This window comes from Sorghum bicolor, chromosome 6 (genome assembly GCF_000003195.3).
Source record: "Sorghum bicolor cultivar BTx623 chromosome 6, Sorghum_bicolor_NCBIv3, whole genome shotgun sequence".
Classification (NCBI taxonomy): Eukaryota; Viridiplantae; Streptophyta; class Magnoliopsida; order Poales; family Poaceae; genus Sorghum; species Sorghum bicolor.
The window spans coordinates 56551737-56575911 of record NC_012875.2 but is presented as its reverse complement, the minus strand read 5'-3'; the positions used below and the strand labels follow the sequence as shown (position 1 = coordinate 56575911).

Sequence of the window (24175 nt, the reverse complement as noted above, 5' to 3'; positions counted from 1 at the left end):
ACCAGTCCGCGACCCTGTCCCGTCGCTAGCTTTCCGTTGAGATCGAGATAGCCAGATCGAAGTACCCAACATGCGTCATGTGATGCGCCCGCGGACCAAGCGACGAGCCAAACTGTGCCGCGCGAGGCCCGCCCCGCCCTAGCTAGCACCGAAGGAACCATCGCGTCGAGATCATGGTGGTCGGCCGCGCGACCGACCGACCGCGAAAAGCTCTTCCCGTCTTCCGATGATCCTTCCGTTCCGCCCGGGATCCATCGATCTGCCACCGGCCGGCTGGGCGGTGGCGACGAAGACGACGGGGGCCCGGGTAGTGTGCAAGTACGACACGCATCATGCCAGCTCTGTTGCCCGAAAATGTGCAGATCTGGTTGCCGCTAATGGGAGCGCACAGGCCGGGCACAGCACACAACTGGCTGTGGCATGGCCCGGCCCCAACGCGACCATATGCATGCATGCATGCATGCGTTCCACTCCGGCCCATCTCCTCGCTGCTCTGCTAGCTTCATGCGTGTATCGCCTGCATGTGTTGTGTGGCATGTTCAGTGAAAGCCAGGGCGAGGCTTGACGCACCGGTTGGGGCTCAAACGAGGCTATAGCTAGCTGGCTGCTGAATCAGCTAGCTAGAAAATAACCTGGCTACCCGCTGCACCTGGCCAGCTGCATCTGAGAGAGATGGATAGGGAAAGGGAGACTTGAAGGGTACGCCTCTGTTGCGGTACAAGCAGCGTGTGTGTAGGGGCGGGGGCCGTGCTTGATGGGAGGAAAAAGGGGACAGGACAGGTATCCTTGCTCGATGATGGTCATGGCACGCACCTCATTGCTCAACACGTACTGTATTGCACTACTGGGCTGGTGGTACGCATCGGATCTACAAAGCCAGCTACGCAAATACCACAACCACTACTACCATGCATATATGGACATGCATGCATGGCAGCCGGCGGAGGTGGTGGATGTGGACATTGGTACATAAATACATTGGATTTGGAGTAGTGGTACACTAGTGCCATGTGACGTGCCATAATGTTGATTTAAGACCCCCCCCCCCCCTCCTGACAGGGCTCACTAACTAATACTAAAGCACGGCGTTTGATGTGAAAAAAAAAACTCTGTGTACTTGCGTACTGGTACTGCCATTTTCTCAGGACCCATAAAAATACGTGTAGTGTACCCTGGCCAGTACAGCTACCATGCCAGTGCTCGCTCCCGCGCAAAGCAGTGTACCAAACTTTTCCACCTCGCAGATGCCCGCCATAAACTCATGGATAACGACTCCCCTCCCTGTTTGTTGTTGCCTTTGCCAAACCGGCTGGCTTTTAGCCATTAGCTAGCGTCGTCGCAAATCAAGAACTCTGATGAGCCAGCGAGATCCTAACCCGGCCTCTTTACAGTACTGCTAGTATATAGGAGTACTACCACTCTGCAGTAGCTAACTAGTAGCAGTACAATTGGTAGTGGAGTAGTGGTGGTGGTGGCTGCCTGCTGGGGTGCTGTGGCTGCGTTGCTTTTTACGAGAGGGGGGCGGCCGCGGGGGGTGCTCTCTGCTCTGTCTGCAACTGCGACTGCGAGGGTGGGGAGGCGATACCACAAGAGGAAAAAAGCACGGGTGCGTCCAAATGGAATGGAATTGTTCCATCACATGATGCTCACATGCACGCCTCGCCCGCCCGCCCTGATGGATGGATGGATGGATCGGGTGGTGGTGGAGGCGTTGGTGGCGGTGACAGCGCCGGTGCTGGGCCTGGGCCCATCCCGTCCCCTGATCTGATAGGATAGGTATAGGTAGATCCACCCACCAACCCAGCGCTGCCAGCTGCGGCTGCCTCCCCCCGTCCCTTCCGTCTTTTTGGGTACGGTACCCCCGCCCCATCCGAGATACTCCTACGACGATACTTTACACTCTGCCATACATACGGGCATACGGCTGCTCTACCTGTGTACGTACGCTCTCTCTCTCTCTCTCTCTTAAGAGAAACTGCCACGGGAAACGCGGTACACTACTGGCACGGGGTACAGGCACACTACTACTCCGTAGACCGTAGGAAGCACCACTGTTCAGTCTAGCAGTGGCTGCTACAGCTCAGTACGTACTCGCCGTCGCCCAACTCTTGTACAGGCCGGGCGGGCGCTGTAGTATTTTCATTGTCCCCGAGATTCCGTCTTATCTGCGCCGGCAACAAATAAGGTCACGTTTAGATACACCCAAAAATCCAAAACTTTACAAGATTCTTCATCACATCGAATCTTGCGGCACATGCATGGAACATTAAATGTAGATAAAAAAGATAACTAATTGCACAGTTTACTTGTAAATCACGAGACGAATCTTTTAAGCCTAATTGCTTCATGATTGGATAACGTTTGTCAAATAAAAACAAAAGTGCTACAGTATCAAAATCCAAAAAAATTTGGATCTAAACAAGGCCTTAGTTTGCAAAAAAAATTAAGATTTTATGTCACATCAAATTTTTAGTCGCATGCATTGAACATTAAATATAAACAAAAAAAAATTAACTGCACAGTTTATCTATAATTTGTAAGATGAATATTTTGAGCCTAGTTACTCCGTGATTGGACAATGTTTGTCAAATAAAAACGAAATGCTACAGTAACCTAAAACAAAAAATTTTACGAACTAAACAAGTCCTAAACTTTTTCTACTACTCCGGCCAAAGAACGTTTCACCGGCACGGGCCCGGGCCCCATGCGCGCCGCAGCTGGACCGGACGACGACGAGCGGCTTTTGCCTTTTTCGCACGCACCACGGCCCGGCACTGCACGAGACGAGGCGGAGCGGAGCGGACAAGCGAGGTGAAGCGGCAGCAGCCCTGGCCGCGAAGTGAGGAAACGGAAGGAACCGGGGCGGGGCGGGGCCTCAGCTCGGCAGGCAGGCAGGCAAGGCCAGGTGGTGAGGTGGTGGCGGCGCGTGGCCATTACTCGTGCTCGTGTAGGTGCGCGGGGGCCGGAGGAGGCGTGGCGGTGGCGGGCTAATAATCCCGCCCATGTGAGCCTTGCCAGTGGCAGGTCGCGCTTAATTATTCGCGGCCCCATGCGGTCCGTAGCCGCGTAGTACCACCCCGCGAGACGTGCGGAGGCGGCGGGCCCCATCGAGCTTTGCCACGCCCCGGCCCTCTGCTCTGCTTGCTCCTCCGTCCCCCGTTTCATTTGTTGCCTTTGGTCTCGGCGCGCGGTGTACCAAGCGGCATGGCACGGCAGCAAGTGCAACAACCGCATTGCAGTCGCGGCAGCACGCGTGGTGTGGTTGCCGTCCACGGAGACGAGAGCGAGACGAGCGAGGCCGCCCGTCGTAATGATGCAGCAGCTGCTTAATACTGTGCATCCTTAAAATACATTATCTGAAATCCAATCTACTACTACTACTACCAGTACGTACGTGCAGATGACGACGCTACTTTCGCACGCAACCGAAACCGTTAAGCGGCCACTCAAGGATTGGACGCCTTTTGTGTTGCCCCGCCCGGCCGGGCCGGGCCGCTATCAATCGAAGCTTTTATATTTAACAGAAGAACAAACAAGGGCGCATGCTGCGGGGTGGTGCTGTGGCTTCCTTCGCCTGTTGCATTGCTCACCTTTCTTCCAGATCCGCAATCGCAAAGTGGGTGTGGATCCGCGTTAGATCTGCACCCACCACCCAGAACGGCGTATTATAATGCCTGACACGCACTGTAGAGGGAGAGAGATGACTGCATGATCAGGAAGAAAAGCATCTCCAATCACAACCTGACCTGAGATCTACTACTACTACTAGCTACTGGTAGCGGCAAAGATTCGGCCGGCGTTGGGTCGCCGCCCGCCGGCCCGCCATTAACCCAACCAAACAGTAGCAGGGCCACTGTGTCCTCGTGGGGTTTTTTTCCCTTCTTTTTTTTCACCGTGCCATGCCGCCATGTGCCGCTGTTAACGCACAGTGCCGTACTTGGCTGCATTTGGTGTGATAAAACAACGACTCCCCCACGTTAAAATAAAACACTTTGATAGTAGTAGATACATACTCCTAGAATAACAGGAAGGGCGCCCACACAAATCACTAGCGGGGGCGGGGGGATGCATGGGCGCATGCATGCATGCATGCATGTTTCATACTCGTAACTACTACAGGTACAGGAGAAGACTACTGGATGGTCCGTGCCGTGCCTGCGCAGGAGGTAGAGGTACATCGGTCTGCTAGCTACTGCTATATGTTGGTGGCTGTTACATGGAGTAGGCGCCTTCCTGGAGTGGAGACCACGTAGTACGTACCGCTGCGAGCTCCTGCTGCTTGCTTGCTAGTGTATGTAGTGTAGGGAAACCATGTTAGGTTAGGTCACTCCTCCTCCCTGCAGATCTACCCAATCAGCACCGTGATAAGTACTACTTCCCACATGCTTCTACTTTAAGTTGTCTTTTTGGGTACAGTACGTTACGATACCTACAACACACAGTTGCTAGCTCTCGCTACCTAAGTTTGTCAACCCTGATGCGGACACTTGAATGCTGCCTCTGCCTTGCCTACAACTGAAACGCCGATCGATACCGTCATAACTACAGGTTTTATTCGAGCGAAAACGATGTGCCGCGCGACAACACAGCAGATAGCTGGAGGAGCGTTTTGGATGGATCTGATCGATCGCCTCTCTCTGCTTCAGCATCTGCGTTTGGCGCAGACGAGGCCATCATGCACGCGCGCGGATCACTGAACTGAACTGCAAAGTGCCATCGGACATGTCAGAGTGTTAGCGTCGTCGTCAGTTTAACTACAGGTTCTTAAGGCCAATACACCCAAAAACCTAAAACTATACAAGATTCCCCATCACATCGAATCTTACGGCACATGCATGGAACATTAAATATAGATAAAAAAGATAACTAATTGCACAGTTTAACTGTAAATCACAAGATGAATCTTTTAAGCCTAATTGCTCCATAGTTGGATAATGATAAAAACGAAAGTGCTACAGTGTCAAAATCCAAAAAGTTTTTGGATCTAAACAAGGCCCAGTACTGCAGTTCTTACTTAGTACACGTTTTTTCAGGCCTTGTTTACTTCCAAAATTTTTTTTTGTAAAATAGAAATAGTAGCACTTTCGTTTGTATTTGATAAATATTGTCCAATTATGAATTAACTAGGCTTAAAAGATTCGTCTTGTCAATTCCGACCAAACTGGACAATTAGTTTTTATTTTTATCTATATTTAATACTCTATGTATACGTCTAGAGATTTGATGTGACGGAGAATCTAAAAAATTTTGCAAAATTTTTGAAACTAAACAAGGCCTCAGTGCACTCGGGGGGGGGGGGGGGGGGTGCGGGGGGCTTGGGATTCGGCATGTGGCGTTGGCATCTGGTGGCGCGCTGTTGTTGCAGTCGGTGTCACGAACAAAATCTGCGCCATGCGTCGGTCGGTCCATGCCTGCCTGCGGGCTGCGGCGGCAGATGAGCTAAAAGGCTAGCACTACTCCAGGTACCACTGATTGCTATCACAGTCAATACCACTGCAGGTTCAGGTCTTCTTCGGTTTCTTTGGGACTGGCGGCCGGAGCCCGGAGGCAAGAAGAAAGCTTCCAGGCCTGGCACTTCGTTTCATGCCCACAAAGTGTTCAGGCCTCAGCGGTACCAGACTCCGAATGTGGGATTGCCCATCATCCACAAGTAACGAAGAATCATCAGTTGTTACAGAATACAACACGGAATTTCGCAATCCAGTCAGCCTCTTCTTTTGTCCCCAAGCGTGGGCGTCAGGCTCCCAGGATGCTCTTTCCTAGTTTCCTCTTCACGGCCCCAAAGCCGCTAACTTCGCTTTGCTTCACTGAAATATTACAAAGGGAAAACCGGACTAGCTAGCCACCACAAACGGGAAAAGATATATATTACTCTCATCAAACAGAGTTTTAGCCAGACACTACTATACAATACAGAGGGACTAACACATCTTGAGTGGCAACATCTAAATCTCCAAAGCGAGAGGTTTAATGAGATAATAGGTGCTTCACATTTTGATCAATTGGTAAGCTTCGCATTTTTCAATTTTCGAAACTAGAGATATGCTAAACGATGCATCCATATGGCCACTAAGTCCACCCAAAGATATTCATTTCATTAAAATAGAACCTCATTCAATGGTCTGTATGTTTTTACTGGAAGCTTGCAAGGTTCTTGTGTTACCACCGAAATATGGACACGCGCTTGATACTCGGTCAAGATCAAAAGCAGCATAATTGATTGCAAACATTTTTAAAATGAACGTCAAAGGTTAAGCCAAAAATAGGTAAATCAGCATGGCCTTCTTTTAGTACAACAGCGGGGTTCAGCACCTGGGTTTTTGGCAGACGAAGCATGCACGCGCGCGGATCACTAAACTGCAAAATGCCATCGGACATGTCAGAGTGTTAGCGTCATCATTTTGGAAAGAAATATACAGGCTCCTACTAATTTTTTCGATCAGTTCACTCAGGGCCGGGGCCTGGCGGGGGCTTCGGATTCGGCATGTGGTGTCGGCATCTGGTGCCGCTGTTGTTGCAGTGACAGCAGTGTGACTATCAGACATCCGATGGAGGAAGGTGGACATCCCTTCGCTGGTGCTGCAATATGTACCGTGATCGTTATGCACGGTAAAGTCAAAGATGTCCCCGTAGAATTGTACACCAAAGCACCCAACCTAAAATTCAGAGTTATCGTAATTGGTGATGATAAGCACTTGGACACCTGTAGAGCCCGGGCCGCCCGTGCAAAGAGTGTAGATAGCTGCTCCTTCCGTTCCAAATAATAATATATTCTCAAAATGTTGGAAAGTCAAAATATCTCAAGTCCAATCAAACATATATATTAAGATAATAGCATTTATTATACTAACTAAGTATTATTAGATTCTTCATTAATTATATTTTTATTGTATATTTATTTTATGTCATAAATCTTTATAATTTTATCTATAATTTTAGATAAATTTGAGATGCTTAGAATCTTCAAGATTTTTGAATTGTCTTATAATTGGAAATGGAGAGAGTATTTTGCTTATTATTGTAATCCCTCCATCCCATATCAATTTAGACATCCAAGAATCTTAGAGAGTCCAAGTATTTTAAGTTTGACCAAATTTATATGATAAGATAAATTTATATGATAAGAATCTTAGAGAGTATTTTGCTTTACATTTATGATATTAACTAAATAACATTAGGTTCTTCGTTAATTATATTTTCATAATATATTTATTTGATGTCACAAATCTTTATAATTTATTTTTACAATTTTTGTCAAACTTAAGATGCTTTATGCAAGATTCTCAGAATACTTTATAATTTGGGATGGAAGGAGTATTTAAATTTTTATTCAAATGCCTTTTTTAATAGTTTCATTTATTTGATCATTATTATAGCTGTTTTTACTTGACGCGTCTTTATTCTATCTACTGGGATGAACTTTAACTCTGATTAAAGCTAACTCTTATCTTTCTTTTCTCTCTTTTCGTGGTCACGCAATTTCAATTACGGCCAAATCAAGTAGGAGTGGTCTTCAGTCAAATCTTTCTGACCTCTATTATTGGTGATAAAACCACTGTTCAAGTCTTATCCAGTTCCTACTCTCTTATAGATTTAAGTTCTTGATCTTGCATCTTCTATAATATGGATCCATAGCTTTTTTTCCCCATAGTATCGCTTGATACATCACAATGCTTTTCATATCTTCGAGCTATCCCCTAGAAGTTCGACATCACCTTGTAGTTCCATGTAATTATGAGTCAACTTAATAGACAACTTCTATAGTGAGTTGTCCTTTTAAATTGCCATGCAGTAAACACAACTACTTAATCTATGCATAGAACAAAAGAAACGTTATAAGTTACTAGCATAACTTATACAATGGTAGGGCCAGCACACCTTTTGGCCCCCACGTCGCTCTCCCCGGAGGGTGACTCGGGTGGCGCTATTAGCCTGTCACCCCCCGCACTCAAGGCCCTCCCTCGCCCTTTCTATCTTGGCCGCTGCCAAAGCTCGCCACCAGAGCTCTGGTGGAGGGCAAGGATGGCGGTGGCCAGGCGTCTCCCTTCCTCTCTATCTCTCTTTCTCCCTCCCTCCCTCCCTCCCTCTATCTATCTCTCCCTCTCCAGGTGAAGACCTGCGCTGTTGTCGTGCTCCTCATGGTGGTGGTTGGCGGCCCGGATTCGGCCTCCCTATGGGTGGATCTGGCTCCCCGCTGGCTAGGTCCGGCTCTGGCGGCATGCAGGTTGTGTAGGCACACCTAGGGTTCCAACAATGGTGAATAAAGAATACTGCATACAATTCATACTGGACAAGAACAAAGAATTCTGAAAGAGTTTAACAGAAAAATAGTAGTTCCAGGTAAACTGAACTCATCAATTGAGAGCTCGGCGAAATGGGGGGTGTGTCATTTCTGAATTACAAGTCATTATAAAGGGTAGCTAAATGGCAGCAAGAAATGGTTGGCTTGCTAAACCAGCGGCATGTACTGAAGCAAAGGTAACTCAGCACCCCATTATTGCACAGTTGTAAACGAAGACGCCTGCACGTTCCTTCACCGAGAGAACCTCCCAATCAGCACCATCTTCCCCACCTTCGGGGCACCAGGAATGCAGCAGTATTACCTCGCCACGAGGTCCTCTATGCCCTCCAATTACCAGCAACATATCGCCACAAGCCTTGAAAGCTAGACCCCAACCATTGGATGAGTCAGCTCTAACAGGCAATGGCTTCACTATGTTCCAGGCGTTATTTACCTTGTCATACTTCTTGACCACATTTGTTGACTGATCAGCAGCATAGAGCTGGTTATTCACAACAGCAACAAGAGGAGGCGATTGAGATGCACTGGTTCCACCAGGGTACATATCAAGTATTCTTCTCCAGGTCCTTGTTTCAAGGTTATATTCCTCTCCACAAGTCAATGAATCCCTCTGACTCGATACACCCCCAATGACATAAAACTTGCCATCCATGAAGAAACCTGAAGAGAGCCGCCTGGGCAGGTTCATGTCTGGGATAGTCTCCCAGTGGCCAATCTCTGAGTTGTACAACTCAACAGATCTCAGCACCTGTCCATTCTTATCACACCCACCAGCAACAATAGCAATCTCACCTGAGCTTCCCGACGCAAAAAGGCAGCGGGGCAGATTCATTGGAGTGCATGGGGACCAACTGCGAGTCGGTAAGTTGTACATCCAAATAGCAAGGCTAGTATATTCACGGCCAAAGACAAGCAGCTGTGTTCCGACGGCAAGTAATTCCTTATCTGCACAGGAGAAGCACTCGTCCCATGGCATTCTTGGGAGCCTCATCCACCGCTTCCGTGAAGGATCAAATGCTTCCCAAGCGGGATCAAATACAACCAGGCTTTTCGAGTTGCAATCTTGTAACTCTTCCATTATTTGTCTGATCTATGACAAAATCGAGGACTCAAGGTCAGAAAGTTCAGAGGCCCACACTGGAAAAATCAAGAGACAAACTATCAGAAAATGCATAACATTCTTTGATAAGTTTCACACAAATTGTGGATTAAAAGCAGAGCATATAATAGATACAAGATACTTATACTTCCATGGCAGATACTAGGACACAGAAAAACTAACTTCATATTAGATACAAGATACTTATACTTCCATGGCAGATACTAGGACACAGAAAAACTAACTTCATATTTGAACGCTTGCTAAGACATAGGATCTTCATTGCTGATCTCAACCTATGCCGTATCCAGAATCAACTAAAATTCTAAACTACAGCGCTAAAAATCTCAAAGATACTCTCCCATACAAATTTTCTTTGAGGTAAAGCTACTCTTCTTTCGTTGTTGATAACAGTATCAGGAAGGCAGCAAGAATACTGCTGCACGACAGACTCCTAATTCAGTCAGATCATATCAATCAACCAATAAATCACACAAGAGCAAGCACATGATGAGTCGTAACCATGACTAGGCTACATTTGTCACAAAACAGGTGGACAAGATTAAAAAAAAAATTCCAACACAATGCTAACTCGACTGATTCCTGGTTTAACAAAGCTTAATGCGCATACAGTCTTAAACAAGTTTCACAAGAGAAATGCGGAGATGGGAGAGCACTTTACTTGGCACATTTCTGTTATCATTGTCTCAAAACTGAAGAAAATAAAATATACGGATGCTCCCCCGCTGATTCCATTAGTCATTATTATTGTTCCAGACGCAAGGCAAAAGGCCATAAGCCTTCACTCTACGAACACGGAAGAAACTAGCAAAGATTTACCAGATGCCGTAAAAATACCACCCTATTTTCAAACTGAAAATCGGTTCATCAACCAGCAGAAAACAACACAGACCATGTGGCTACTCTACAACAAAATGCACTAAAAATCAGGGGCTCTCGGGCTCCAACCCACTCCACCTCCCAAAGGTGAAAGGAAACAAACACCTTTCCCCAACCAATTCACTGCCATTGTCTCCAGAGTCCAGACCTCCACTAGAAGGAACTACGCCGCCAGCAAAAGATAAGTTTTTTGGCAGCTCACCACTTCGGTTTCAGTTTGCACACACTCTGAAACCGATAAGAGCAAAGGAAAAAACTAATAATACTAACAGACAACAATAACAACCCAAAAAAAAAAACGGCACCCCGCTTTGGAACGGAAACGAAAAGAGATGAACACGAGAGAATTGAACCGCCTCACCTCGCCGAGACGCGCCGCCGGCGAGATCCGGTCCACCGGCACGCGCGGCTCGCCGGCCTTCCGAGCAACCTGCGAGGTACGGTCGACGAGGAAAGCGGTTACACTCCGCGTCACCGTCACCTTGCCCAAAAAAAACGAACGAAAATGTGGCGACCTCCCGCTCGGCGGGCGGCGCCGGGCGCGCGGCGAGAGAGCTCACCTGAGTTGGCCGGATCTCTTGCCCGGGACAGCGGTGGTCCGATGGAGCGAGGGGGAAGAAAATCAAGAACTCTGACGAACCAGCGAGATCCTAACCCGGCCTCTTTACAGTACCGCTAGTATATAGGAGTACTACCACTCTGCAGTAGCTAGCTAGTAGCAGTACAATTGGTAGTGGAGTAGTAGTGGTGGTGGTGGCTGCTGGGGTGCTGTGGCTGCCTGGGCTGGGTAGCTTTTTACGAGAGGGGGGCGGCCGCGGGGGTGCTCTCTGCTCAACTGCGACGGCGAGGGGGACTTTTTTTTATATATATTTTTAACGTAAATTCGAAACATATTTCAAATTTAGGCCTTGTTTACTTTTATCCGAAAATCTAAAAATTTTCAAAGTTTCTCGTCACATCGAATCTTTAGACGTATGCATAAAATATTAAATATAGAGGAAAATAAAAACTAATTGCACAGTTTGGTCGAAATTGACAAGACGAATCTTTTAAGCCTAGTTAGTCCATGGTTGGAAAATAATTACCACAAACAAACGAAAATGCTACGGTGTCGCGAAATATTTCGCATCAGGAACTAAACACGGCCTTAATCTGGTTTCGAAATTTTTTTAAAAAGTAGTCCGTTTGGCCGGCCACCATGTATGGCGGGACAAATAAACTGTACCCGCTTTTATAACGGCGGGCTACAACTGCCACGTGGCATGCAGCACCAGACCCCTGCCGGCCATGATCCATGGTGGGTTAGGCGTTCCCCACCCCCATCATAGCAGGGTATTCCGTCCTAAAATAATTGTTATTTATATTTCTTGAGAAATAACTTTGATTAAAATATATATGACAAAGTTATTTAAAATACGTAATTAATATTAATAGAAAGATCTTTAAATTTAGTTTTTTAACAAATTTATTTAAAGATATAAGTATTGTATATATTTTTTATAAATCGAGTCAAACTGGTGATATGGATAAAACGACAGTTAAATAGGAACTAAAGGAGTACTCCGTATTTTAAAGCTGTTAAAAGCATGCGGTCGCAAATAACAGTGCAAACAACTTTGACTTAATTTATAAAAGATACAATTTCTAATTTCAAATAAATTTAATAAAAAATTAAATTTAAATATCTATTTATTAATTTTAATTTTATATTATTAATATTACTATTTTTAATATATATATATAATCAAAGTTATTTTTTGAGAAGCAAAAATGATAACAGTGCTGCGCCTGATGCGGCAGCATGCTGGCACAGTGCCGCTGTTGTACTGTTTTGCTACCTCTTCATTCATAAATATTTGTCATTTCGCTTCTCGAAAAAAACTTTAATTAAATATTTATTAAAAATGTTAATATTTATAATATAAAATTAGTATCATTATATATATTTAAATCTAATTTTTTAATAAATGTATTTGAAGTTAGAAATATTGTACATATCTTTATAAATCAAGTTAAAGTTTTTTGCACTATTATTGTTGGCTTATTGCGCCACAAGGTACCGCATGTGCAATATTTATATCTTTAAATAACAGCTTTGAAATACCAAGTACTGTCGTTTTTTCCATACCACAAATTTGACTCTATTTATAAAAAATATGTATAATATTTATATATTTAAATAAATTTATTAAAAACTAGATTTATATCTGCATGGTCACCCAATTTCAGTTAAGGCCAAATCAAGTAGGAGTAGTCTTCAGTCAAATCTGTGTGAGCTTTATTATTGGTGGTAAAACCACTGTTCAAGTCTTTATCCAGTTCCTGCTCTCTTATATATTTAAGCTCGAGATGATGTTGCATCTTGTATATTATGGATCCATAGCTTTTTTCCCCCTATAGTATCGCTTGATTCATCACAATGTTTTTCATATCCTGTAGCTATATCCCCTAGAAGTTCGACATTACCTTGTAGTTCCATGTAATCATGAGTCAACTTAATACATAACTTCTACAGACACAACTACTTAATCTATGCATAGAACAAAAGAAACATTATAAGTTACTAGCATAACTTATACGATGACAGCGCCAGCACACCTTTTGGCCCCCACGTCGCTCTCATTCGAGGGCGACTCAGGTGGTACCGTCACCCTCACACTTGAGGCCATCTATCCGCCCTTCCCGTCTCGGCCACTGCCAGAGCTCGTCGCGGGAGCTCCGGTGGAGGGCAAGGACGACGGCAGCCGTGCGTCTCCCTTCCTCTTCATTCCTCACTCTCTCTCACACACACACACAATGAAGACCTGCACTGTTGTCATGCTCCTCATGGTGGTGACTCCCTATGGGTGGATCTGGCTCCCCGCTGGCTAGATCCGGCTCTAGTGGCATGGTGGTGGTGCAAGCGCATCCTATGTTTTTGGCGTGGCACAAGCTCTAGCGGACTATGGTGCAGTGGCGGGCAGTATCCATGTGGGCTGGCAGCCTCGGGTTGTCGGCGGCTGGATCCATATGTCCGACGGCTGGATAGGCACGTCCGACAGGCAGGGCCACGTGGAGGGCGATTGGTTGTGACCGAGGGGTTGGGGTTGGCGGACTGGGTGGCTGGGGCTTCTACCTCCACTTCCATGGGCCCCTTCTTCCCCCCGTCATCCCCTGTCTTCCTTGCCGCAACCCTCGTTTGGTTTTCGACCGTTTCCGACGGTGGGTCTCCTCTTCGGCGTGCTTCGTCCGACTCCTCTCTTGGTTGGTTGGTTTGCAGCTCCACCTGGCTCTTTGTGATCACTGTGATTGGTCGGGGCATTGTCATTTGGTTGCACTTGCTACGAGGACACTTGTGGTACGCATGGTGGCATTGGGTGTCGGCGGGGACGCCCACGTTTGTCACTGGTGCCTTCCTTTGTGATTGTCTCCATTACGGAGGCCAGTGGTGGTGTAGGGGTGAGTTGTCATGGCGAAAGCCTTGAAGGCGACGTTTGTGGACGTTGCTTCCTTTTTTGGAGGCGTCCTTCTTGTACCTCTTCCCCCATCCATCCTTGGATTTGCTGGTGAAAACATTTCCTTATGGGCTTGCGACGTCAACATCGTCTGCGTCGTGTTCTTCTTACAAGCGTCGTGAGGCATTCCTACTATGCTCTACTACCCCTTCTGCGCTGCCTAGTCCTAGGCTTTTTGGAGGATCTGCTAGGGGTGTTTGGCTTCTCTGTTCTCTTTTTCTTTGCTAAGTATTTTTTATGCTAGTTGTTTGTTGTGCATGTTCTAGTTGGTTCGGGTTTTGACCAAGTTGAGTTACCACATGAGTTGAGTTGGCTCTGTGTTGTTCACCGGAGTATTCAGTAGCGGAGTTTAGTTAAGTAGTTTCTTACCACGCTGCAAGTGGTGCGTGGGTCGTGTTAGTTGTTTTAGAGTTATATGGCTTAAGTACGACACTCCCCTCAGCTGTATGGTTTCTCTGGTGTTTTCATTCAAAAAACTAGGCTTGCATTTGTCTTTTTGTTTCTTCGTCTAATAGAAATCGCGACAAAGCCTTTGCTGCCCTTTTGAAAAAAAAAACTTGTACAATGGTGTGGGACTTATTTGAGAGTCCTAAAATCTGGCTATCTCTCGCCTTGCTAATTGTGCAGTGACTTATTTGTCTCACCTCGCCATTTCTCCACATACTGGGCATGATTTTGCCATTTTGGGTGTTGTTACAGCGTGAGGATGCAAAGGAAACCATTTGACTGGCGAGCCGAACACTAGAAGTTGTTGCATTGCACGAGCGGATGGAGGAGAAATAATAGACTTTGCTTATTATAATCATTTTGATCTAGTCGTGTTCTCTTTCCCTCTTTTTACAGCAATTAGCTGAAATGTTATAAGAACTTGGCTGTGTACGCTTGCAGAGGCCGGAAACTTTTTTTCATTATCTAAAAAATCAACTCCGAGATCAGAGATCCCACGTCGTAGTCGTCTAGTTATTGGATCGTTTGGCCAGGATCTCGGGCTCTTGGCACTGCAATTCTATAGGCAAATCGGTCTGAAAGGGCGGTCGACTCGCTCTCGCTCCAGCCCAACTGAATGATGAATCGCAATAAAATGACTTTCGTCTTGATTATGGCCCACGAGGCGCGTTAAAAGAACTTGGCCAAGCCCATCAGGCCCGCGTGCGATATGACTATTTCGCGTGCCCTGTCCGTATAGGCGTATATTCACCTCCATGATAATAATATAATATCATGACAATCCACAAATCTAAGGACTGCAAAAATTGGTACTCTCTCCATCCTAAATTATAAGACAATTTGTCTTTTTTTTACCCCAAATTTGTTCACTCATTATTTTTTAAAAAATTGTACAAATATAGTTAAATTTAAGTTATTCTTGAAGACTTTTTATTAATAAACCAATCCACAACAAAACACAAAATTTTGAATAAGACGAATGGCCAAAGTTGATGAAAAAAGTCAAATGTCTTATAATTAGGGATAGATTGTGTAGTATATATAGGTGGAAAAACAAGGAGCAATTTTCTGCAACAATCCTTTGTACAAAAGTTACTGCGCTAATAGTCACCAAGACATTCCACCTATCCGTTGTGTGTGGGTTTCTACCCTACGGCTAACAAACGGCAGAGATCATATGCAGTAAGCAGATCAAAAGTTACAGAAACCAAAGAAGACAAAGCAAACTGCTCACTATTCACTAGTCACTACAGACGCGAAGCCTGCCATGCACACAGCACACGTTAGCCCAGCTCAGCTGTGTGCCGTCATCCAGAGCTCAGGAACGGGTTCCACGTCTGCTGCGAGTGCGACGACATCACGCCGCCCTGCTGCTGCGCGTAGGCCGCCTCCGTCCAGCCCTGCAGGTGGAGCTCCGTCGTGCCCCGGACGGCGGCGTCGCTGCCTTCCACCATGCTGCTCAGCAGGTCCCGGAAGCTCGACAGGCTACTCGCCGGCAGCGGCAGGTGGTGGTGCGCGTCCGCGAGGTCGGCGTCTTGGTGGTGGTAGTAGTAGCCACCGTCCGCCGCCGGTGTGTTGTCGAAGGACAGGTAGGCGTCGCCGGCAGGGGCCATCTGCGGCATCGGCAGGCCGATCAGCTCGCTGGACAGTGGCCCGGCCTCGTCGGGGCCTGCCGCCGGTCTTGTGGTGGTAGTTCGGCTCTTGTAGAACACCCTGCACAGGACCCAATCCTCCTGCAATGGAGTACAAAAATTCAGACAGTGAGATTTGACAAGTTCAGAGCATGTGAATGAGACATGATATTGATCGGATCAAACATGGGTAGCATCCACGTTTGAACTCTCTGGAGTCTGCTAAAACGCAACTCGTTGCTTGATCGATCAACGATCATCAGTAAGAAGTTTGGAACTCGTACAACAGAATATACGCTGGAGTATCCACTGGATGTCATATCGATGAAAAAAGAAAGTCCAACTTGGCGTGTAAAGAACAGGCATATACAGGGGGTCAAAACCTTTTCAAATGTTTTTGCGCACGTACTGCACTGCTGGTAATTTAGTGATGCTGATGCACCATGCGTGGCCCTTTGAAAGAAACCACTGAACTACCTTGGAACGGATTGGCGACGATGTGTACCAGGTTTGGAATCATTGTGCTGGGCTGGACCGGGTCAGCTCCAATGATTGCCATTTGCCAAGTGGCTCGACCTCGACTAGTTTATCACATATTCACACATCAGAATGTTGAGAGCAGGATCTCTTGCTAGCCTCAGCGAAAACGAAAAAAGATTGCGTTTTTTTGTTGTTTGTCTGACAGAAACATGCATGGGGTTAACAGAGACGTGTGTGTGTGTGTGTGTGTGTGTGTGTGTGTGTGTGTGTGTGTGATGGGCAAAATATTTCAACAAAACGAGAAGCTTCATTCGTTCCCGCACGAGCGACATTAACTAACATGGTAATTAACTAACTAACTAACTAACATGGTAATTCAGCTGTTTTTTACATGCTTTCTGACCAAGTGCGTCGTTTAATACGTCCTAGAGCTACTTAATACTCAATACTTCACTGCACTCTCTGAATCACACGAAACAGATGCAGACAGAGACAAAGCGAGGGCACCCATGTAACGGGCGTGTGTACGCACGTAGACGTAGGAGTATACGTACCTGGAGAGGTGAGCCGGGGCGGTCGGCAACGGCCGGGCCGTCCACGCGGAACTCGTGCATGACCCACTCGGTCTTGGTCCCGCGGGGGGCCCTGCCCTGGTAGAACACCAGCGTCTTGCGCATCCCGACCAGCGCGCCGGCGCCGTTGCCGCCTCCGCCGCGGCGGCGGCCGGAGATGGAGATGGGGCGGTCCTTGCCCGTGGCCTTCCAGTAGCCGGAGCGCGTGGCGCGGTTGGTCCGCTGCCCCGTCGCGTACTTGCGGTCGTGCAGGCTGAAGAAGTACCACTCGCGCCCGCCCACGCACGCCTCGCCTGATCATGGTCATGCACAAAGACTTCTTATGTTAGCTTCATTCGATTTCGATCTCTCTCTCTACATGGTAGGAAGTTTCAAACTAGGACATATGCATCCTTGGAAAAAGGGAACCACCGGTCGTATACGACTAGCTAGCATTGTGAAGAAATAGCAAATAAAATTGGCATAGACTTTGTTTGGCAGCTGGCACACCATGTGGACGCAGAGATGGATGAATTCTCTCCAAATTTTACATATTTAAGTAAGTTATTAATCCAAAAAACTTATAGGTCTTAAGCATCAATGGTGTCGTGGTGTAGTTGGTTATCACGTCAGTCTAACACACTGAAGGTCTCCGGTTCGAACCCGGGCGACGCCAAATTTTCATTTTGTCTATTTTTTTGGCAGGTTCACTTTCTGCTACAATCTGCTTGATTCGGCGGCCAGGGCCTAACCGAAGAATGGCCTATTCTTCTACGAAATTTCCCTGCTTATTTTAATGACTTTTGCCTTTTACATATTTTATTAATTCCCTTTTACGTAGTATGCAACTATGTCCGGCTATTATTGCAACCACTAATTTCCTACGGTGCTACCGTGCAAGTGTGCATGCGCAACATACAGGCAGGACCATAGAACCTGCTGCAGCAAATCGATATATGGCACAGCGCACAAAGTTGGGCCTGACAAGTACCTGGAAGATCCCACGGCTCGCACTTGTTGAGGTCGACGTCGACCATGGCGATGCCACCGTACGAGGCGCCGCCGCCACCGCCGCCTTTGCCGGAGAGCTTGCGGCAGAGGTAGTCCAGCACGAGCTCGTCGTCCCTGGGGTGGAACCGGAACCCCGGCGGCAGCCGCGCCTCCATCATGCTGATCAAGCTCATGGTGGTTTTCCGAGCCCGTAGGCTACTGCTACACACACGCGCCCTGCCGTTCTTGACGACGTAGGCTTGGGAGCTGGGCGACGAGAGGCAGAAGAACAGGGAAGAAGATGGTGGCAGGAAGAAGAACAGGGACGAAGATGGTGGCGTCTTCAGCAGTTTCAGTCTTTCAGAACCCAGGACGGGGCTGGGTATAAATAGGGAAATCTTGGCAAGGGACCCTTTCCCGAGCATGTCGCAAAGGGTTGGCACTGTTTGATAGTATCTGGTGTGAGGGTACCTTGGTTAATTTTGGGCACAAAAAAACAAAACACAAAGCCACGTCATCCATGACCATGATGCCCAGTGTACCCGGTTCCAATTCGAATACAGAGTACACAGCCTAGCTATGTGGTCTATGGGGATATGCATGTGCTTGCAGCTTGCATACGTACGGAGGTATCTCTCCTCCCTACTGCAGTGTGTGCCGTAACGTCTGGGATACGTACAGACTCATTAGACTCCGTCCTTGCGCCGTTCATGCGTCTATTGTTCAGTTGACAGTTCAGTGTAATATAGGAAGGAAAAACTACTGCGACGGAACATGTGACAATACATAGTAGTACGCGTTAGCAAATTGGAGTCGTAGAAATCCACGGTTGCAGGATGCCGGAAAGGACGACGACCCGTTCGATCAAAATGTTGTCAGTGTCATTCATATTAGCAACTGATAATGCTTGCCAGCCATCATGATTCAGAGGTAACATCACGCCCAATCCAATTCCAAACTACTGCTCACTTTCCGATCCAACTTTCACTTGAACTTATCAGCCGAATCTATCAGCTATTCAGTAGTGTTTTTCTCTCACAACAAATTAACGAACAACATTTTCTGCCACGATTTGGCAGCCAAACGAAAAGCCAACATGGATCGCGGTGGCAGGTGCCAGCGTGCTAACGGCGCCATGTCACGGCGGCCGCCGCTGCTGGATCGGCGATCCACGCCACCGGGAGACGTGGAAGTCATGCTCCAGCGCCGGCATCTCTGTCCTGCTGTACTCTTTGCATTGCATCTGTCCCTGATGGTTACAGGGCGGAAGAGACGCGTCTCTTCCCGACGACCAGCTGTGCACGACGGCACGAGATGATTGATTGCTCAGGGGCTCATAGGGCTCAAGCGATGATGCTCATCTCTTCCTACTGGCGGTCACAGGCGCAGATCGAGCTCCTATCTTATCTTGCATATACTTCCGCCACGCTGCCCCAACAAGGCTCCAACTCTTCAAGAGCGAAGAGCCCAAGAGGTTATGAAACTGATGACTCACTGACGCGTTCACGATGATAAGCATTAAGCATACGCCGTGGCAAATTGCTGGCTGTATAGCTCATCATCAAGTTAGGCATGGAATGATGCGTGGTCGGTTTGGCCTATATATATACATGCATTTTTTCCCCTGGAGAGAAATCAATATTCGACGGGGGTAAAATTGAAAGTTCTAGGAACTCCTCATGAAACATCAGATCGTCGACGGAGATGTCTCGATCGATCAGAATAGGAGCTTCCTCATGTAGAGAATTATTCCAAATCTGCCCAACAAACACTGTCTTCTGACAGCGCCGAGATGTCGTCGATGATGTCTGCAACATCCGCATGTTTTAGGGCATCAGCCGATGTCGATGTACTCTACTCGTCGGCCTCGAGAAAATTTTCACAGTTTACTGTTCTCTGACCTGCCAGACCATGTCAATCACTTTTACGTTCAGCAACTTCCAACCGCGGGAGAGAGTTTAATTCCAGAGGGAAATGTTTTAAAATGCCATTGAAAAGGAGATGAGCAGTTATTCAAATGATATCGATGGCAATGATGTGTGCAAATCGCAAATGCGGTCGACGAGAGAATACCAAAACGGATTTATGCTTAGTATATTTAATCAGCTTTTGGTTGATTCTGAAGATTTCAAATACTACGTTTTCAGAAGCCTGGAATCCGGAGTAGGGCAGTTGACAAATGACAAGGCCTACCTTCTACTACTTAGTAGACAGTTGAAACTAGCAGCATCAGCAGCTACCCTTTTTTCAGTGGAAAGTGGTTAAAACCTGTAAAGTAGATTAGTAGAATGGCAACTTGTTATAGTTCATACTAGGTTTGTTATCACAACTTGTTACTTAATGTAATAACAATCATAATTCTTAAGGCTGCTTCAGATGATTGGAGTACCATGATGACAACTTGTGCTGTTACAACTTGTTACTTAATATATGTAACAATCACAATTCTTAAGGCTGCTTCAGGCCTATATCCCTCATTTGAGCCTATTGGTTTGTTTGTTTTCGATTTTTTCACTTGTACTTTGACTGTTTCCTCTTCTATATTGATATATTTGCTTGGCATTTTCTGCCAGCATTTTTCGAAAAAAAGGTACCAGGATGACAACTTGTTATAGCTGTTACTAGATGTCTAGATCTGTTATAGCAACTTGTCACCTATATGTTTGAAAATTCAGAATTCAGAAGGCTGCTTCAGCAAAAAAAAATTATATACAAAAATGCTGTTTTGAGGAGGGCAGCAAAGCAATAATCCATCTCACTGAAGCTGAAGTTTGAACGCAAAAGCCTGAAAATTGGACCTATGGGAAAGTCTACTCCCCCGATCAAATCAAACCAACAGCGGCTTTCGCCATCTGATTCGGTAGCGCGCACACGGGCGGAGCAGACTTATCCTGCGAAAAAAAATCAAACATGATCATGTGGAAAATCGCATGTACCGTACTTGGTCTCGTCACGACTTTCTGAGCTCCTGATCACCTGGTACTGATAAGCAGTTAGGTTTGTCCGGCCTCCTCCACCTCGAGAGATAGTCATGTCGGTCTTTTTCAGGGAAGGGAAAATCCTGTGAGGCGGATTTCACCAAGAAGGCCTATCCAAGTCCAAGGTCACTACTCTGCCAAAGTCAAAATTTCAGAGGTGCAGATGCAGCTGGAGCAGGTTTGGGTAGCACAATTGTGATAGATACACCTGAACTGATCCATGTCATCTGTGGTGCTACCATTAACGCTGCCAAAAAGACGTAAGCAAGATCTCTCCCTGATGCGTTTCTGGTTTGCTTCTCTGAAAAGTTATGACTTGAAACAGCTTCAGGAAGACCAGATATCACTGCCATCGTGCGGTATCCAATAGCTGTGCAAGCTTGACGAACGCAGTGAGGCAAGGTTCCTTGGCTTGCTTCCAGCTAGCTAGGCAGCTACTGGCAACTAGCATCTCCGCAGCTGGTTTTTTCCATGGAAAAGATCGAGCAGGAGGAACATGCTGCCTGAATTTCTTCATGCTGATGGCCTGATGCTTCTTGGTGATGTATAGTTGTATACTGAGGTGTACGAAACATGTTTGTGAGAAAGTCTGAATTTTGTGAAGAACGTGCTTTTGAAGGGGATGGAGATAAATGGATCAAGTTTCAGTCTCCAAGATGCTGAAAACACATCAGGATTTAGAGCTGCTTCTTCCCGTTTTGCCACTTCCATTAGGACACTGGACATGGCACTGTTACTGCCCCCTTCTTCAAGTCATTAAAGCGTGAGGCCTCGAGGCAACTTCCCTCGTGAATTTCAGATAAGACTGTGAGTACAAATTTAGCACATGCTGAAATAGCGCGTGACTGATGTTTCTCTGAATCTGGTCAAAATCTGCCTGTTTGGCAGCATCTGTCCAGTTGTCAAATTCTTCCTTCAAGTAACGTCACACGTGCACATCCTGTCAATATTTTTGCACTTCCTGATTATCCAAACGGTCAGCTAACCTCCAGGAAGGCGTGAGGAATTCGACGAGTTGACCATCCGGATTGCTTATAAAATGATTTCATGGAGAAATTTTACCAATGCGTAGGTTCAAAACACTATTAGGATGCAGCTGTATCAATTGCTTGCCTTGTATGGAATACCCAGCTCAGCTCTCCAGACTAACTGAAACCATACTTGCGCTGACTGTATGCCTCAAGTTTTATAAACATTGTGGTTGTAGATGATGAGGTAACTGCGAACACCAGAAATGAGGAGTGTTTGGCCTTTTTTAGATACACATGGTGCTAGTTACTGGTTAAGGCTAAAAATTAACCAAATTAGACGATGTGGTTTGCTGGCTAGTTTGCTAATAACTAGTTGAAAAATTGTCTAAAACTGACCCCAGCCATTAGCCCTCCTGTTCGATGCATTAGAGATCTAACTTTGATAAATTTTTAGCTAGAGGCCCCTTTGTCTAGCTATGGTTGTTTGGTGTACGAATTATTTTCAGGAAGATGAATTCATGTACAAGCACTTGTCATTGGGGATTTGGGTGCTCCCATAATAATAATATAATAATAGTACCATACGAACAGTACCTTTTCTTGAGCAGAATATGAATAGTACCTAGCATCAAGTGAGAAATCAAGAGAAAAATAATAAATCATCACAACAGAAACATGGTGGGCTACTCCATAGCATTGATCTATCTAGGCCCAACTGCGTACTAGGGCTAGCCTGAGGCTGTTTAACAACATGTTCATGGCCCATAGCCACCGCTGTCCGGTCGGCTCGAACACTACCCAGCATGCGCCACCAAATTTTCTTATGCACCTTCAGAAGCTTCATCAAATTTTAGTCTAAAATGTTTTGGTTTGGTTTATAGCCAAGCCAAAATTTAGGTTGAAAGAGGTTATTGACGAATGATGATAATCATGTCAACTATTTTAACTGTGAGATTGACATGTGGACAAAGCTTAGGTGACTAGATCTTGATTTGTAGATTTGACTATAGGGAGTGCAATGATTCAAGCAAAATTCCGGAAGCATTCATGATTTATCAAAGTATTTTGATTTTGGCCTTGTTTAGTTGGAGTCCGAATTTTTTTTTCACATAGGATGTTTCGTAGGATGTCGAAAGGGGTATTTGAATACTAATAAAAAAAACTAATTATATAACTCGCTTGGAAACTACGAGACAAATTTATTAAACCTAATTAATTCATCATTAGCATAAGCCCTTAAGGTTGATCATAAACTAACTAGGCTTAAAAAATTCGTCTCGTAATTTCCATCCAAACTGTTTAATTAATTTATTTTTTATTTATATTTAATACTTCATACATGTGCTTAAAGATTTGATGAGATGAGTGAAAACTTTTTGAGTTAGGAACTAAACAAGGCCTTTAAAGCTGATAGTCCAAATAAGCAACACATTTAATACTACCAACGAGCGGCAGCTACTCATTCTGGTTAGTAACTATTTGAAACGCAGATTTTTTTTTATAAATATCATATAGAAATTTCAGATGAACTATAGGGATCTTGATTTGTAGATTTGACTATAGGGAGTGCAATGCTTCAAGCGAATTTACAAGAGCATTCACGGTTTATCAAAAGTATTTTGATTCTGAAATTGATAGTCCAAATAAGCAATACATGGTTAGTAACTACTTGAAACGCAGAAATTTATAAATATCATATAGAAATTTCAGATGAACTAAATTGATCATACGCTCTAACTCAAATCTACTTAGTTAATACCATATGAACAGTACCTAGCATCAAGGGAGAAATCAGGGTTTTTTTTTTATCAATATGGTAGGCTACTACATAGCATTGATCCATCTAGGTTCCATTGGGCCAGCCTGAGGCTGTCTAACCACATGTTCACGGCCCAATAGCCACCGCTCTCCGATGGGCCCAAACACACTAACCTGTTTACGCCACCAAGGCCCAAAAACATATTTGCCTGTGCAGCTTTAGAAACATGATCAAATTTTGGTCTAAAATGTTGGGTTTGATTTATAGCCGAGCCAAGTTTTGGTTGAAAGAGGTTATTGATGATAATCATATCAATTATTTAAATTGTGAGATTGACACCTGGACAAAACATATGTGACATGGATCTTGATTTGTGGATTGTGCAATGCTTCAACTTCAAGCGAATTTACGTGAGCATTCACGGTTTCAAGTATTTTGGTTTTGAAACTGATAGTCCAAATAAGCAACACACTTTATACAACCAAGGAGGAGGAGCTGCTCATTCTGATCAAGAAATGTTTGAAACGCAGATTTTTTTTATAAATATTCTATAGAAATTTCGTATGAAATAAT

At 45.6% G+C, this 24175-nt stretch overlaps 2 protein-coding genes and 1 non-coding gene across 5 annotated transcripts; 1 reads left to right on the top strand and 2 right to left on the bottom strand.

The window, feature by feature from the left end:
* Nucleotides 8262–11095, bottom strand: LOC8066794 (F-box/kelch-repeat protein At5g60570). Of its 3 annotated transcripts, none has more exons than XM_021462801.1 (3): nt 10862–11095; nt 10663–10731; nt 8262–9392 (listed from the first exon to the last, which is right to left on the bottom strand). In XM_021462801.1, exon 3 carries the CDS (start codon nt 9378–9380, stop codon nt 8484–8486), a length of 897 nt encoding a protein of 298 aa, XP_021318476.1. In that variant the 5' UTR covers nt 9381–9392; nt 10663–10731; nt 10862–11095; the 3' UTR covers nt 8262–8483. The 3 variants fall into 3 exon arrangements, with proteins under 3 accessions (XP_021318476.1, XP_002447110.1, XP_021318475.1); XM_002447065.2 differs by having other exon boundaries at nt 8262–9387; nt 10862–11094; XM_021462800.1 differs by having other exon boundaries at nt 8262–9439; nt 10862–11093.
* Nucleotides 15236–18250, bottom strand: LOC8074719 (NAC domain-containing protein 21/22). The gene is made up of 3 exons (XM_002447064.2): nt 17896–18250; nt 16908–17218; nt 15236–15975 (listed from the first exon to the last, which is right to left on the bottom strand). Exons 1-3 carry the CDS (start codon nt 18086–18088, stop codon nt 15550–15552), a joined length of 930 nt encoding a protein of 309 aa, XP_002447109.1. The 5' UTR covers nt 18089–18250; the 3' UTR covers nt 15236–15549.
* TRNAV-AAC lies at nt 17507–17580 on the top strand. Its single transcript has one exon. It is a non-coding gene; the product is annotated as a tRNA-Val (tRNA).